The 17,786-nt window shown below is 40.7% G+C and overlaps 1 protein-coding gene across 12 annotated transcripts in view; it reads left to right on the top strand.

Annotated features, from left to right (window-relative positions):
• The window catches only part of ZBTB38 (zinc finger and BTB domain containing 38), a 129,379-nt gene extending 116,339 nt beyond the window's left edge, over nucleotides 1–13,040 (top strand). For all 12 annotated transcript variants that reach the window (XM_053598682.1, XM_053598685.1, XM_053598684.1 and 9 more), the window contains one exon: nucleotides 6,565–13,040. In XM_053598682.1, coding sequence (XP_053454657.1) covers nucleotides 6,565–10,146 — 3,582 coding nt within the window. In that variant the 3' untranslated portion in view covers nucleotides 10,147–13,040. The remainder of the gene's footprint in view (nucleotides 1–6,564) is intronic.
• The last annotated feature ends 4,746 nt before the right edge of the window (nucleotides 13,041–17,786 follow it).

Raw genomic sequence — 17,786 nt, forward strand, 5'->3', positions numbered from 1 at the left:
AGTAGCATGCGCAGCTTATTTTCGTTTTTTTTTTTTTAGAGACAGGGTCTCGTTATCTTGCCCTGGCTGGTCTCAAACTCCTCCCACCCTAGCCTGTCAAGTGCTGGGATTACAGGTGTGAGCTACTATACCTGGCCTATTTTCTTTTTTTAAAGCTAAGTAACTCTAAAAAGCAAGCAAAGAAAGATCATTTTAATAATCAGAAGTATCTGATTTAAGTGCCTCTGTATTATATGTATTATGTTTATGATATTAGACTAGAGCATAGGAGACAAAAGCAGTAGAAAATTCCAAAATTAACTAGAATTTCCCAGTGACATTTATATGAAGTATAGTTATAAAATGTTTGTTATATATTTATATCTTCCTAAACGCATTTTAAATACCTATAAAAAGTATAGTTTATGTAAATACATATATACTTATAATGTAGAATTTTATAGCTAACATAAGAGGTTTATATTTTGATGATCATTCATGCTGATTTCCTGGGGTACAGTGTTAGCATGCACCTGTTTTCCTGGCGTGGTTATTAATTGCACCTCCCTTCTCCCTCTGGTGTCCTGTTTTGCATGCTGAATTATATGTTCATCCTATTTATTTGTGCTTTAAAAATATATTTAAGTATATATCACATGATTATTCATACCTGTATTTATATATACATGTGTGTTATATATTTAAAAACATATTTTAAAAGCTATTCCAGCAAAATTACAAACTCAGGAAAATAGCAACATAAGTCAGATGACCACAGTTATCTTAGTACAAATTAGCTTAATTTCTTAAAAATACTAGATCACCAAAATTTTTATACCTAGAACATTTTTGTTAACTTTTTCATGCTTATCTAGTCCGTCTTGGTAATACTACCAATAGCAAATTTATTGCACAAAGCTTGCTTTTAGAAAGTCACATGTAAATTAATACTCATCTTCTTTCTAACTTGTATTTCTTTTTTTGAAATCTGTTGTGGGCTTTCCATTGGCAGGAGCTCCTGAGATTTCTATTTTCAGTTACTATCTATGAAGAAATATAGTGGAGGAGGAAGTTGTTTTAAGGTAACTTGACTTTTTAAAGTCAAAGAATACTGGTTTTGGTGAGACTGACTGCCCCGCACCCCCAAGAGCTCTTTTATAAGTCTTACTTTTCATCTTCAGGATATGTCTGATAAGACCTGTGGGTCCCTTGTTATCTTTCTTTCTATTCTTATCAGTCACACAGACTGAACCTGCTTGGGGGGCCAGGCAGGCCGTGTTGCTGTGAAAAGCCCCTGGTCGTGAATGCTTTGGGGAAGTGCTGAATTGCACATTGGAGACCCAGCTACTCGGCACCAGTGCCTGCCAGGCAGGTGACAACTCCAGTGTTCCCTGGCCTTCCTGTATTTTTGGGGAAAGGCATATTAATTTTTATGTTAAATCTTAAGAGTTTTCCGGGCGGCGCCTGTGGCTCAAAGGGGTAGGGCGCTGGTCCCATATGCCAGAGGTGGCGGGTTCAAACTCAGCCCCGGCCAAAAACTGCAAAAAATAATAATAAAATAAATTACATCTTAAAAAAAAAAATAAATCTTAAGAGTTTTCCAACATGATAAACTTTTTCAAAAACCTGATTTCAAAAGGCACATGGGTCAAATAAAACCTGTGGTAACCAGATTTGCCACATTGACCTAGTGTGGGTCCCTTCTTGTCTACAGATTAGAATTCATTTCTTCTTCACAAAGTCCAGTCTCTGGGGAGATTTTTTTTTTTTTTTTTAATTAAAAATAGGACTCATCACTTTGTTGTATTTTGAACACGTGGGATGGTTTGTAGCCATACCACATTCAGAGGTCATCCAGCAAGCTGGATAACTATGCTCTGAAGGCATTCATGATAAAACTTGGTGGTTGAGCTAGGGCACGTTAGATCAGAGAGATGGGTTCTAGAGTCTTGAAGACATTGAATTGCATCTTCAGCAAGTTTCACTGTTTTCCAAATTGTGTTGGCAGATTTGGGTTCTTCATCTGAAGCTACGGCATTGGCTCCCCATCATAAATTTCTTGAGGATACTCTGGCTCTTTCTGCCTGGAATTCCCTTTTCTCGCTTTGCCTATATCTACAGAACTAAACTCTGCCCATCAGAATCCAGTGCATGTTACTTCCTCCTACAAGATGTTTCTGAGCCTCTCCCCTCTGCCTCCCTCAGACCCCTTGCCAAGCCATTCTCTCCTGAACTTCCATAACCTCCTCCTTGCATACCTGATCCTGTCTGTTCCCTGTGGATCTTTGTTTTGTAGTCTTTCTCTCTTCCTCTGTCTCCTCACTCTGTCATTCCAGCTAGAGTGCCATGGCCTCAGCCTAGCTCATACCAACCTCTAACTCCTGGATTCAAGTGATTCTCCTGCCTCAGTCTCCCAAGTAGCTGGGACTACAGATGCCAGTCATACCACCAGGCTAATTTTTCTATGTTTAGTAGCGATAGGATCTCACTCTTGCTCAGGCTGGTCTCCAACTCCTGATCGCAAGTGATTCTCCCTGCTTGGCCTCATGGAGTGCTAAGATCATAGGCGTGAGCCACTATGCCTGGCCTTTGCAGTGTTTCGTGAACACATCTTATTTCCCCCTGCAAGCCTCTGGGGGCAGAATGTTCATTTCTCATATGGCACTGAGTTTTACCATCAGCCCTTAGGCTTGTTTCTGGCTAGTTGGTTAAAAACCACCTGAGACGTCGTGTGCCTCAGAAACAAGGTAGGAAGGAAATTTTTCAGTGATTACTTTTGGGCCTTCTTGATTTGGTGTCTTATGCCTGTATTCCTTATTCACAAAATAAAGTACGGCGTAGAAATACATATGGATTTCAGGGTCTCGCTCCAGCTGTTCTAAACCAGAATCTCTGAAGGAGCAGAGGAGAGAGAATCTATAAATCTATACTATTTTAAAACTCCCCAGATGATTTGGATATATAGCCAAGTTTAGAAATCACCATCTCAAAGCATATAGTAGAACTCAGTAAACATTTGTTCAAAGGTGGGGGGGGTGAACTTTTTGCTCTGACAGCATTAAGCTGATGACCTCTGCCCAATAGTTCAGTAAAAATTTGTTGAGGAAATTCATATAAATTTTGAGTTCATATACCACCACCTGCAAGATAAAGTTTACTGTGAGGACTCCTTTAAATCCCTTGATCTGGCCTGACCCCTGCTTTCCTAGGCAATCTCATCTGGCAGGTCAGGCTGAGGCTGCCATGTGCTCAGCACTGCTATGATGCTGGGCGCTGCGCAGCACACGCTGCTCCTGGGCCATCAGCTCCTGAGGACAGTAAACCCTTTGATTGTTTTTTGTTTATTTTGCCCATAGCATTCCTTCTACTTAGAATATCTTTCCTATACCCCTGATTTATATATTCATTGATGCCAAGGAATCTACAGTTCCTGTAAATAATCAGTTGTCACTTAATCTTTTAACATTTTGTACTCAACCTCTGGTGTAAGTCCTGCCATCCTGGATTCCAGTTATTAGTTAGCAGTTCTCTTTCTTCCCTGGACACCAAGTTCCTTGAGAACAGAGATTTACCTTGCTTTCCTCCGTATCTCCATGTCTGACCACGTTAGGTATTAACTTCTTTGCTGGATAAAATTGATATAAGGATGAAGTTTTCATGTATGTATATCAAGAAGGCAAATCAAGGTGCCACATAGCAACTGTGATTTTAAAAAGTTTCTGCCACATAAAGGTCAGTGTTCCTCTGAAAGATGTCATACTTGGATTTTCCAAAGTTACAAGGATGTTTTAATGATAATATATGATACTTCCTATTACATATGTTCTAATTATATGGATAAGATATTAGTCTTAAGAGGTGGTCTTTTGCTCTCCATCCTAATTGAGCCATCTGAGAGAAGAATCAGAGAATTCCACAGAAGTGAGTGGTGCTTTATATATTATAAATCTGAGCCAGGGCAAGAGTGTTCATTAGTTTGATGTGAAATACTGTATTTCCTAAGTGAAAGTAGAGCTGGGTGGGAGGTTCAAAATGCTCTGAAATGTGGAGTGTTTTGGAAGCAGCAGCAGTTTTGAATTGGAAGGACAAAATAGATGATGTCAGTGTAGACCTAAGCCAAGATAGAAGCCACCTTTTTGAATCATAATAGTGTGTGTTTTATCAGATCTGAGACTTATCTAGTCAGGCGGGATAAAGAATCGAAATAATTTATGGGCTTCAAGAGAAGCCAAACAGGGTAAGAATATATGAGTCAGGAGAGGAACTAGATCTTTCAGAGGCTCAGGGCAGAGAGACCTGAAGGAAAACAAAAGAAATCAGCAAAGTGTGTTACTGATCTTTAACCCAGGAAGGACACGTCGCTCCTTCACTCAGGAGTGACCCGTTCTCTTTTTAGGGGCACAGAGGAAGTCATAAAGATTCCATTCCGTTTAATTCTATTTTTACTTATAGAAATAATCCCACTTCTGGAAAAGATTAATGGAAGATACGATTAAAGGCAGGATAAAACAAAGGTAAAAGAACTAATGTTTTAAAAAGTGTGACAGCTCGCGCCTGTAATCCTAGCACTCTGGGAGGCCAAGGCCGATGGACTGCCTGAGCTCATGAGTTCAAGACCAGCCTGAGCAAAAATAAGACCCCGTCTCTAAAATAATAGCCTAGTGTTGTGGCAGGCACCTGTGGTCCCAGATATTTAGGAGGCTGAGGCAAGAGAATTACTTGAGCCCAAGAGTTTGAGGTTGCTGTGATCTGTGACACCATGGCACTCTACCAAGGGCAACAAAATGAGACTCTGTCTCAAAAAAAAAGTGAGACAACGTTCCCACAAGAAACCCAGGCTAAGAGTGGCTACAATTGTTGATGAAAGTTCTAAGCTTCTTTGTCTGGAGAGTTAAAACAGAAAGATGGTGAATGTCGTGTTCTTATTATCTGAATTGAAGAATTTGTTAGAAGAAAGGTACTTTTTTCCCTATGGCTGAATGTGATAAGAGAATTTATCAAGCGGATCCTTGTGTAAAGGATACTAAATAACATAATGGGCACAGCTTATAATAGCAGCTTTACAAAAAGGTAAAAAGACATTCTTTGTGTGGCCATCTGGTCTTTCCAATTGAATAAACACCATGAGCTAAATGTTATAGTCTAGTGGTAGGAAAACATTGCCACAGAGAGTTAAATACCAAGCTGTATGGCTTTCTGGAGACGTCACTTGATATGGGGTAGCACAGAGAGACTGGGAAATAGCTGGTTAAATGACCTATAGACCAGAGGATTTTTGTTTGTTTGTTTTATTTTTAACTGCAGGAGGGATCTATTAGCAGATAGTGAAATTAGCGAGTTGCTGTTAGCATTTTTAAAAATGGAGGATAACTAGAACAGAACAGACTGCATCATACCTAGTAAGGTAAGAGTTGATCTCATTGTATCATAAGTCACTGTGTACCTCCTATTTCTCACTGTGACTGTCCCTTACTCGACTATCAGTCAGTAGGTCCTGGCCACCCCAGGCTCATGGTAGAGAGAATAACAAGAACCATATACGTTTAGGGCATATAGAGAAAATAACGCATATAGGGAAGAGGAGAGATGGGGATCCTCAGACCAGAACAAGAACCACTGTGCCTTTAATATGTATGGATTTAGGAACCTGTGACTGGACTCATTATCGTAGACCCAGAACCAATCTTTTCTGGCTTTGCGTTTTGCCTCCTGTTTGTTTGCCTTTGGTACTTGACAAGGTGTTCTTTTTGAAAACCCTAATCTACTTTGTCTGCAATAATAGGAAAATTAGAAAACGAATGGGACAGGTCTCCATGAGGCCTAGTAGCGCAGGGAGGCAGGGTGCCCCTGTGGTTGGACTCGGTCACACAGACTGCGTTTACCCACTGAGGAACCCTTCAGAGCCGCAGGCTAGGAGTGGCTCCTTCAGTTCTTGCTTCTTCTCTGGGAAGGCAGTATCTTTGCTCATAGGGCCCACTTAGGGAAAGCCCTTTCACAAAAACTCATTTTCCTGCTGCCTGGATTATATTTGGATCAGATCATTGAGGAAGCTTGTGGCAGGACCATGACGTTGCCCAGCTTTAGGAGTGCACGGCAGCAGCCTTGAGTGGTGATGAGAGATGAGATCCTTAACATTTAGAAAAACAAAACCCCAAACTCCGCCCTTCCCAAATTTGGACATGTGTATATAGCTACAACCCTAGAGAAAAGGGGAAGGTGTTCTGGGAGGATTTCCAATTATGACAGTGATTAGCGATGGTATGAGAAGCAGGCTGGGGCAAGAAAAAGATTTATCTGCTAATGTTGACTCCAAATCTTGGGAGTAGCAACAGAATGAGATAAAAACCTGAATTTTCATACAAAAGGTTGTTCGCTTTAGTTAACTAGTGTGATGAAAATGTGTCAAACGGTCTGTGAACCAGGAGTATGGTGCTCCATGATCATACTAATGTACACAGCTATGATTTAATAAAATAAATAAATAAATAAAAAAACAAAAGGTTGTTCGCAGCAATTGAATATAGCCTAGAAATACAGAAACCACTGGTAGAAGAGTCTCTAACCGTTTCTCTCCTCTCATTTCAGATGACAGTCATGTCCTTTTCCAGGGACCTCAAGGACGACTTTCACAGTGACACGGTACTCTCCATCTTAAACGAGCAGCGCATTCGGGGCATTTTATGTGATGTCACTATCATTGTGGAAGACACCAAATTTAAAGCCCACAGCAATGTCCTGGCAGCTTCCAGCCTTTATTTCAAAAATATCTTTTGGAGCCATACAATCTGTATTTCCAGCCACGTTCTGGAGCTGGATGATCTCAAAGCTGAAGTGTTTACAGAAATACTTAATTATATCTACAGCTCCACAGTCGTTGTCAAGAGACAGGAAACAGTCACTGATCTTGCAGCTGCAGGAAAAAAGCTGGGAATATCGTTCTTGGAAGATCTTACTGATCGCAGCTTCTCCAATTCCCCAGGTCCCTATGTGTTCTGCATTACTGAAAAGGGAGTAGTTAAAGAAGAAAAGAATGAAAAAAGGCATGAAGAACCAGCCATCACCAATGGGCCGAGGATCACAAATGCGTTTTCCATCATTGAAACAGAAAATAGTAATAACATGTTTTCTCCACTGGACTTGAGGGCGAGTTTCAAAAAGGTCTCTGACTCCATGAGAACAGCTAGCCTTTGCCTGGAGAGGACGGATGTCTGCCGTGAGGCCGAGCCTGTCCGCACACTCGCCGAGCACTCCTATGCTGTCTCTTCTGTAGCTGAGGCTTACAAAAATCAGCCTGCATGTGAGCATGACAGCAGTTCACCTGGTCAGACAGGTAAAGAAAATTCGGAAGCTCTTGCAGCAAAACCGAAAACCTGCCGAAAGCCAAAGACACTCTCCGTACCCCAGGATTCTGATTCAACTACAGAAAATGCACCACTCCCTCCAGTAACCAACCTAGAGGTTAGTCAAGAAAAAAGTCCACAGCCAGCTACAGTTCTTCCTCACTCAAAATCTCCCAGCAACGAAGGAGATGTCCACTTTTCCAAGGAAGATGAAAGTCAACCTTCTGAGGTTCCTGGGCCTCCAGCAGCAGAGGTTCCGCCCCTCGTCTACAATTGCAGCTGTTGTTCCAAGTCCTTTGACAGTAGCACTCTGCTCAGTGCCCACATGCAGCTTCACAAGCCGACTCAGGAGCCTTTGGTGTGCAAGTATTGTAACAAACAGTTCACCACCCTGAACCGTTTGGATCGGCACGAACAGATCTGTATGAGGTCAAGCCACATGCCCGTTCCTGGAGAAAACCAACGCTTTTTAGAACACTATCCTACCATCGGACAAAACAGTGGTTCATTCACAGGTCCAGAAGCTTTATTATCTGAAAATAGGATTGGTGAATTTTCCAGTACTGGGAGTACCTTGCCAGACACAGACCACATGGTTAAATTTGTTAACGGGCAAATGCTCTACAGTTGTGTTGTGTGCAAACGTAGTTATGTAACTTTATCCAGCCTCCGAAGACACGCAAATGTCCACTCATGGAGAAGAACATATCCTTGCCATTACTGCAACAAAGTGTTTGCATTGGCCGAGTACAGGACAAGGCATGAAATTTGGCATACGGGAGAAAGGAGGTACCAGTGTATTTTCTGTCTTGAAACTTTCATGACCTACTACATACTCAAAAATCATCAAAAGTCTTTCCATGCCATAGATCATAGACTGTCCATCAGTAAAAAAACAGCAAATGGGGGCCTGAAGCCTAGTGTCTATCCATATAAACTTTATAGGCTACTGCCTATGAAATGCAAGAGGGCTCCTTATAAGAGCTACCGAAATTCTTCCTATGAAAATGCTCGAGAAAGCAGTCAGATGAATGAGTCTGTACCTGGTACCTATATTCAGAATCCACACAGCTCTGAATTACCTACGTTGAATTTCCAAGATAGTGGAAACACCGTCACCAATAGTCCAGCCATCCCCTTGGAAACATCTGCATGTCAGGACATACCCCCTTCTGTTAATGTACAAAATGCGGAGGGCACCAAGTGGGGTGAGGAGACATTGAAAATTGATCTTGATGGTAACTTTTATTCAACTGAGGTGTCCGTGTCTTCCACAGAAAATACTCTCGGTTCTGGCCTCAAGGCAGGGGAGGCACCTGCTTTGTCCTTGAGTAAGGCCAGCGAGAACCCAGCCTCTGTGATCAGCTACGGTGGCTCAGCACCCTCCGTCATTGTGCACAGCAGCCAGTTTTCGTCGGTGATAACACACAGCAATGCTGTTGCTTCCATGACTGGCAGCAACCACAGAGCCCTTCCAGACTCGGCTGTCAGCCAGTCCCTGAAAGACGACAGTAAACCCGAGCCAGACAAAGTGGGTAGATTTATGAGCAGGCCTAAAAGCATTAAGGAGAAAAAGAAAATGGTACCGCATAACAGGGGAGAAACACCAGAGGAGTCAAAATATGTTGCTGATCCTGGAGGATCATTAGGCAAAGTCACAAATACTGTCGAAGAAACCAGCAAAATTGAAACCTACATCGCAAAACCAGCTCTGCCTGGTACGTCCACCAATAGCAATGTTGCGCCCCTCTGCCAAATAACAGTGAAAATTGGGAATGAAGCCATTGTGAAAAGGCATATTCTAGGATCTAAACTGTTTTATAAAAGAGGGAGAAGAACCAAATGTCACGTGCAGGAGGAGACGTTACCACACAAGAGTGACCCAGAACCCAGCGGAGACAGCCCACTTGACCTTTGCCAGTCCGAGTGTGTGGAGATGAACGAAGTGTTTGATGATGGAAGTGACCAGGACTCCACTGATAAACCATGGCGCCCTTACTACAACTACAAACCAAAAAAGAAATCCAGACAATTGAGAAAAATGAGGAAAGTCAGCTGGAAGAAAGAGCACGGTAACAGGAGCCCAAGCAGCAAGTGCAGATACCCAGCAGAGCTGGACTGTGCCGTGGAGAAGGCGCCTGAGGATAAGGCCTTTGAGGAGGAGGAGAACAAAGAGATGCCCCAGCTGCAGTGTGAACTCTGCGAAGGAGACAAAGCATCTGAGGCTGGAAACCAAGGCAGGCCCCACCGACATCTCACTTCTAAGCCTTATGCCTGCGAGCTCTGCGCTAAGCAGTTCCAGAGCCCTTCCACACTGAAAATGCACATGAGATGTCATACCGGAGAGAAGCCATATCAGTGCAAGACTTGTGGACGGTGTTTTTCGGTGCAAGGAAACTTACAAAAACATGAACGCATCCACCTGGGCTTAAAGGAGTTCATCTGTCAGTATTGCAACAAGGCATTCACCTTGAATGAGACCCTCAAAATCCATGAAAGAATCCATACTGGGGAAAAGCGGTACCACTGTCAGTTCTGCTTTCAGAGTTTTCTGTATCTCTCCACAAAAAGGAATCACGAGCAGAGGCATATTCGGGAGCACAATGGGAAGGGATATGCCTGCTTCCAGTGTCCCAAAATTTGCAAAACAGCTGCTGCCCTTGGAATGCACCAAAAGAAACACTTATTCAAAAGCCCAAGTCAGCAGGAGAAAATAGGTAACATGTGCCATGAAAACTCAAGTCCCTTGGAGAATCAACATTTCATAGATTCCGAAGACAGTGACCAAAAGGATAACATTCAAAACATTGCTGAAAATGTGCTTTGAGTGGCAACGGTTCAGCAGTCAGAAACAGCCTCAAAAATATGTTTTTTTCTTTTTTTTTATTTAGTTTTGTTCACATGGCAGTCATGAAGGAGTGAAATGTTAAAAAAAAAAATTCATTTGTGAAAATTACAGAAAAAGGATCCTAATATCTACTTTGGGTTTTAGCATTAACTTCATGCAAAGTGCATAAAAACAAAAGAGCTGAATCCTTTAGTATCCCAAGTATCTTCTGAAAGTTAATGAAGTTCTTAGCTGTGGTATTTCTACCAGTAGAAAAAGGAGTTTTAATTTTCACCTGATTTAAAACTTTCTAGTAAATGCTAATAGAAGCTGGCTGCTGAACTACCTTTAGTCACTGGAGAAAATAGGAGTCAGATACCCTGAAGATGGCATCTTCATGAATATGTTCAGTGGTAAATGAGCTGTGACGGTCTTTACTCCCATCTGGCTTCTGCACTATTAAAATTTGTTTAAATTAATGGATACATATGAGATATTTAACAATATAACTGCAAATATGTGTGTAATGAGTAACCTAAAGTAGGACATTCATACATCTAGAACTACTTTTCTGCAACACAATCTTGTAAAATAACATATAAATCACTATAACGTTTAACTGTCCATATCCTCTCTAGAGATTAGGAGCAATAGATCTGCAAATCATGAAGACCGATGTAAAAATTCTTAGAAAGCATTTTGAATATTATTTAAGATCATGTGAATGCTTTTAGGTGGAATATTGTTCTCTTGAAGTTATGGCTGAGCTGTTGTTAGAACTGATCTACTCAAGTCACAGAAAACATAGGTCATGCCTTATCTATGGGGGAAAGCCCTCCCAGAATTTACCTGTGATTACCTGTGCTGCATATTACTTTGCAGTGGCCTCACCTCAGAGAATGAAGGAGGGTCAAATTCTTCTGAAACTCTCTGCAGTCTTCCAGCCATCACAAGGCCATGGATGTGCAGGTCTACTCCAGACAGACATAACCAGAGAGACTTAAGGGTTTAAGTAAACTTCACATCTCCCATTCCAGTAAAGGAGTGTCCGGGCGATTTAGCGCAAGGCACTAATTTCCAAGCACTTGTAAGTGGCGGAAAGCCTAATTCCTATAAGCTGCCTTGGAGGTTATGCAGCCTACAAGTGCGTAATAGTATAAAACAAAATGACAACAGTCCCCCACCCCAACCTCACCCATTAATGACTTGAGTGAGCAAGAAGAAGTGATGACCTTCCTTGCTTAAAACAGTAGCTTTGTTTTGGGGGATGGGAAGGTAGGATGGAAGTGACAAGGTTCTGTCCCTTACGTGACTCAAATATACCCACAAAGCCAGATGCTTTGTCTTCATGTTTGCAGACATCTAGACCCCTTGCTTAAAACCTACGTACGTTTTTTAATGTTTTCACACTGACCCACACCGTCAACATTGCCTTCAAATCTAAATGCCCTACAGGATATTCTGCCATGTGGACTAGGTTCTTGGAAAGCTGGAAGTCATGATTCTTCTTAAACTGCCAGAATAGGGGAGGGGGGAGAGAGAAAGAAAACATTCCTACCTTTTGATCACCAGTATGAGCAGAATCCAGAACCCAGTTTGAGTGACCTGCAGCTGTTCATATTCATTGGGTTCGATAGATGGAAACCCAAGGTTAGCCAAGGTTGGAAGGTTATCATTATGAAGAAGTAGCTTAGAGGACTCTGGTTTCTTTCTCCAAGTGATGTGATGTTTCCATGAAGAAGACTTAGTATGGATTTGGGTGGGCAAGAAAGCATTTAATGCCCAAGAAAGGACATGATTAAAATTGACCTTTTTTATACTGTAGTATTTTGCTGTTAAAGTAACCCCAATATTGTATCTGCATTTATCTTTTGTTCATCTACTTTCACTTACATACAGTATTATATAGTAGAGGAAAATGGGAAAATGCAAACAAATTCAACTTTATTTTATACATTGTATATATGTACACCTACCTACACTATTCATTTGGGTTTTGTTAGTCACAAAGGGCTTATGAAAATCATTTTTGAATTGATAATTAGAATAGTAAGCAAATAATCCTATGATTCACTAATTTGTTTTATCTGTTAGGTTTATGAATCAAGGAGAATTACTCTGTGTATTCTGGTCATTTTGATTTGACTTCAAATATAAAATTATGTGTAGTGATGTCTCCTAACCCTTACATGTGGATATTTTTTTCAGTGGACTTGTATGCTGATAATTCTAGACCAAAGTAAATATGGCAGAATATTTATACATGAAAAAATATTTTGCAAATATTTTCTATAATTGTATTCATTTAAAATGTTGATAGCTTGTGTTAGTTTCAGGGAAGGGTGTATATTTTGATAAAAAATACTTGACTTTGTAATTCTGTATATTATATACAATTTATAGCAGAGCCGTTTTAAGACAGCCTTGTCACATTTTTTTGTTTAATTGTGAAAATTTTATTATGGGTGATGTTAAAGTATGCATTGAGTACATAATGACCAACTAGAATTAAAGTAAGTGTAAACAGTGAACATACTGTATGCTGTACAAGAGATATTGTAATTTGCTGTTTTAGCATCTGTATTTTGGTTAGAAGATATTATTAAATACAGATGTTAAGGATTGGAAAAGTCTAATTTTATTTTTAGAAATAATGAATATAAATTTGTTTTTGCTTGATTAAAATAGCTTATTCCTATATTAAGTCTCTTTAAATGTTTTAATGGTTTTTTTTGTGCAGCTGTTCATCTGTGTGGGTCTCAGCTTTATTTCACGTATTATTCACTCAATATATTTGTTTCCTTGTTTATAGTCCGTGGAACCTACTTACATGCTTCAGACTCAAATGAATTATGACATTAAAGAAAAGAATAAGAGAGAATGCAGTCTTCTGATAATTGAGTGTTTTGGGTAGGCCTTATCTAATTATGATGAATCAGAGAATGAAATGTTCTCCTAGAAGTATACTGCTCTAATTATCTACAGGCAACAAATTACATTTACCGAGTACCATGCATTGGGCAATGTGTTCACATAGGCCAATTCATTTAACACTCCCATCCCCACCAACAATAGACCTCACTATCCATATCTTGTAGTGAGTTTGAGAGCATCACACAGAATGAGGATTCCAACCCAGGTCTGCCTGACTCCAAAACTTGTGTTTTTGTTTTATCTCAATATCTTAGAGGAAAACGCTTACTATTAACTGAATGGAGTGTGAGAAAAGAGACATGATAGGGAGGGCCCAGGGGTTGGTGCCTGTTCTAGCACTTTGGAAGGTTGATGTAGGAGGATTGCTTGAGGCCAGGAGTTCGAGACCAATCTGAGAAAGAGCAAGACCCCAACCCCATCTCTTAAAAAAAAAATCAGAAAAATTGGGTATGGTGGAGCACTGTAGCCCCAACTACTTGGGAGGTTGAAGCAGGAGGATCACTTGAGCCCAAGAGTTTGAGATTGCAGTGAGATATATGATACCCCTTCACTCTAGCCTGGGTGACAAAGCAAGACCCTGTCTCAAAAAAAAAAAAAAAAAAAAATGACAAAGTAGTGCAGCCTTAATGGTAGTGCCCATAGTGACTACTGTGGGATGCATTTAACAAAGGCTGTGTTAGGCTCATCTTCCCTAACTTGAGCCTGCCTTGTATCTCAGGATATTGCCCTATAAAAATCACTTAAGAGTTTGTACACATTTGGGGGGAGGGGAATAAAGAGTGAAATTGTAATGCTATTATAAGCTAGTGATTTTTTACATAAAGGAAAATATCTGTTCCATCATCGCAGACTATACGCCTAACCTTAGCTAAGCATTTTGCAAATGCATGCAGTGAGCCCTAGTGGGTGATGCAAAGGAGGGTGTGCCAATGGCTTAGGCAACACGATTCATCACCAACACAGGGGAAATAATTAGAATTGCCTGGCCTACCAATTGCTGGCCAGTAGTGTCAATTTTATATTTTTGAAAGGCAATCCAAACCAAATTCACCAAAAAAATTTGGTCACATGTCTGCTAAGACTAGTTTCATTATCTAGCAAAACAACAGATTTAATATTAAAAATTTTGTCACAATTGAGAAGGTAACTGAATTAGAAGCATGAAAGCAAATCCTTCAAGGCAATCCAATTTGTGTATATATATTACTCTGGGTCTTGTCAACCCTATCGCTCTCCTTTGCTCACCCCCTGTTGATTGATATAGTTCCATTCAGTTTCCATTAGTTAGTTTCTCTTTGCAGAAGCAACAATTCTGCTTCAGTTTCTTCTGTATCTGAGAACTCTTTACCCTCACCTTCCCCAAACCCCGACCATCTATTAACTTCCTTTCTGGAGAAAGAAGCCCCCTTTTGTCCCTTCCTCACTTGGTACCTCCTGACCCTAGTTCTTCAAGCAAGTATGATAAGCTTGGCATGCAATTTTTAACTATGCTCTCCAAGTCTAGACAACTAATGGAAGAACTGGTTACAACTGAAATGTGGTTATATGTTTATTATGACCTCATTAATGACATCTAAGACATTAATTGTATTTACAGTGTTTTTGTGGAAAATCACTTTTTTCTCAATTTTAAAATGTATGACTTCTATGTAATTATAGTGATAAGTATCTTATTCCAGTGGAAGATATTTTGGTATATGGACATTTAAAAGGTTAACAATGCTAACATATAAAATTCTAATTGATCTATTCAAAATATGCTTAATTTTGACCGATGAGCATTTTATCAAATCTGAGACTACAGAGATATGTAGTATAAGAGGTAGCCTGTGCCTTCAAGGGATTCCAGTTTAGTAAAGGAGATTGATGAGGCACAGGTGGTTACAAAGCAAAGCCCTCTCTCTGCTCCTAAGGAGGGAGAAGAGGTACTAAGCCTGAGCTGACAGGCCCTGGGCTTCGCCAGAGGGGGCAGCCTCTGGTAGGATTAACTACAGCAAAGGAGCCACAGGTGAATATGGGTTGTCTCAAAGATCTGAGGTCTGGTGTGGTGAACCTGGAGAGGCACCCAGAGACCTATTAGGGCCTGTGGGCCTTTCCGGAGTGTTTGGACTTCTATCCTGATAGCACAAGAGCAGTAGGGGAGTAATTGAGGGGCTGAGTGGTAGGAGATGAAGTCAGAGAAGGCCCAAGGATGAGGCCACATGGCCACAAGGCCCAACCAAGGTGGGAATCCTTTGGTGAGCTTAAGCAGAGAGTGATCTATTTAAAAGGATCACTTTTTTTTTCTTGTAGAGATGGAGTCTTGCTATTGCCCAGGCTCATCTCCAACTCCTGGGCTCAAGGGAGCCTTCCACACTGCCAGGGTTACAGGTGGGAGCCACTGCACCAGGCCTAAACAATCACTCTTACTGCGATATAGTGAACAGACCGCAGGGCAGGGCAAGGGTGGAGCCTGGGAGATCAGATGGGTGGCTGTGGCAATGCCATATGGGTTGGGTGAGAAATAACAATGGCTTGGAAGAATAGTGGAAATATTAAGAATGCATCATACTCTGATATATATGTATTTGTTCTTTAAATATAAAAATTTTCAAACATACACAAAAATAGAATGCCAGGTGGACTCTGTATCCATCGTTTGACTGCAATAACCAACATTTCATGGCAAGTCTTGTTTCATTCGTATCTTCCCCTCCTAACCCTCTCCACTCCATTACTTTGAAGCAGATCCTGACATCATCCTATTTCATCTGTATATAATGCAGATGCATTTCTAAAAATTAAGCACTTCGTTAAACCATACTATTACTTCTTAAAAATCAATAGTTCCTTAATATCAAATTCCATTAGTTACATTTCTTATTACTTCATATAATCTTTTTTTTTTTTTTACAATTTGAATTAGAATCCAACTAAGGTCCCTGAACTACAATTAGTTAATTGATCTGCCTTTTAATTGAAAGGTTTTTTTTCTATCTCTGTTCTTCCCCTTTGTAATTTAGTTTTGTTTGTAATGCCCCAATGTGTTCAGGAATGCAATTTAGTTTTAAGGAAATTAGGTTGTTCACAGTCCAGGAAGTAGCAAGATAACTTCCTAGTTTGAGTTATGTTCTTTCTTTAGGAGGTGCATATTGTCTGGCTGAAATCCTGGATGTATTTTGAAGATAGATCTGATAGGATTTGGCTTAGGTACTGGGGGTGAGAAAGAAAGGAATCAAGGATGACTCCAAGGTTTGGGCTGGAGCACTTGGAAGGATGGATTTGCCAGCACATAAATAGATACATGGGTTAGAAGTTCAGAAGAGGGGACTGATTTGAGGTATGGATTCAAGCTGAGATCTTAAAGATGAGTAAGAGTTGAAAGAGGCGAGGAGTTCTAGATACAGGGAAGAGCTGATGTCAAGTCAGTCTCTGGAGGGCACATAGTGTACGGGAGCCCAGTGCTGGCCATAGTGCAAGAGAAGGGGTTCCAGGTCAGCCTGGAGGACAGGAGCCACACATATTAGGACTTTCAGGTCATGTTTGGGATTTGGATCTTACACTAAGAGCAACACAAAGCCACCCAACTGTTTAAAACAGGTGGAGACAAGAAGAGGTATTTTAATTAGTTTTTATTATTAAAAAATCGTTGCAGCTGACATGAAAACAATGGCTTGGAGAATAGTAGTGGCCAGAAGTAGCGGAGTTAAGAAGCTACGGCAGCAGTCCAGGCTGGAAATTATAGTGGCTTGGATTTGTTAAAAGGAAAACCTTAGACAATTTAAATTTAACAGTGTTTAACTGAGCAAAGAATGATTTGTGACTTGGACAGCCCTAAGAACCAGAACAGGTTCTAAGAACTCTGGACAGCAATATAGTCAGGCAGCATTTATAAAAAGAAGAGGAAAGTGAGGTGCAAAGGCAGCTTAATTGACTCCAGGTAAGTTTTTGCCATATTTGAATCAGCCGGCCACCTGAGAGTGCCTGAAACTCAGCTGGGTATACTCCTAAATTGGGCTGTTAGTTTATATACTAAGTTAGGCTGTGGTTCATTATGGGCTGGAATATGAAGGTTTTCTTGGGCTAAATTTAGTTTAGTTTTACATATTCTGTGGTTGCAGCGAAGGTAGAAGAGAATTTGCGAGGTACTTAGAAGAGAAAATCAGCAGGACTTGATGTTGGATTGGATAGAGAAGCAAGGGATACCAGGGATCTAAAATAATCTATGGGGTTTAGAATTGCTGAAACTGGGAATATAAGCTGTCCCCATGAAGCTTGTATAGAGAAAGAAGACAGAATTCTAGAAAATGTAAGTGTTCTGAGCACTTACAGGGTAGGTGAGGCTAAGCTATCATGTTCAGTGGGTTAAGTGTATTAAATGCATTTTGACCTCTGATACTTCGACTTACAATAGGTTTATCATAACATAATGCTGTGTACATCCAGGAGCATCTGTATTTGAAAGATGAGTCAGACGCTTGTGTAAGAGACTGAAGCCAAGAAGCAGCCCGAGGAGGAGGAGAAAAATTGGGGGAGTGGCAGCTAGGAAACCAGAAATGGAGAACATCTCAGAAAGGGCAGAATGATGAAGTGAAGATTAAGCCAAATAAGGAAAACCTTCAAAGTGCCTTTTGCACTCGGCAGCTATTAATAGGAGAGAAGGTTACTGGCAGTGGTGTGCTGTTAAATGTTCAAAAAACAGCTCTTCAGAGAGGAGGAAAGCCCTG

The sequence above is a fragment of the Nycticebus coucang genome, chromosome 8 (assembly GCF_027406575.1).
Source record: "Nycticebus coucang isolate mNycCou1 chromosome 8, mNycCou1.pri, whole genome shotgun sequence".
NCBI lineage: Eukaryota > Metazoa > Chordata > Mammalia > Primates > Lorisidae > Nycticebus > Nycticebus coucang.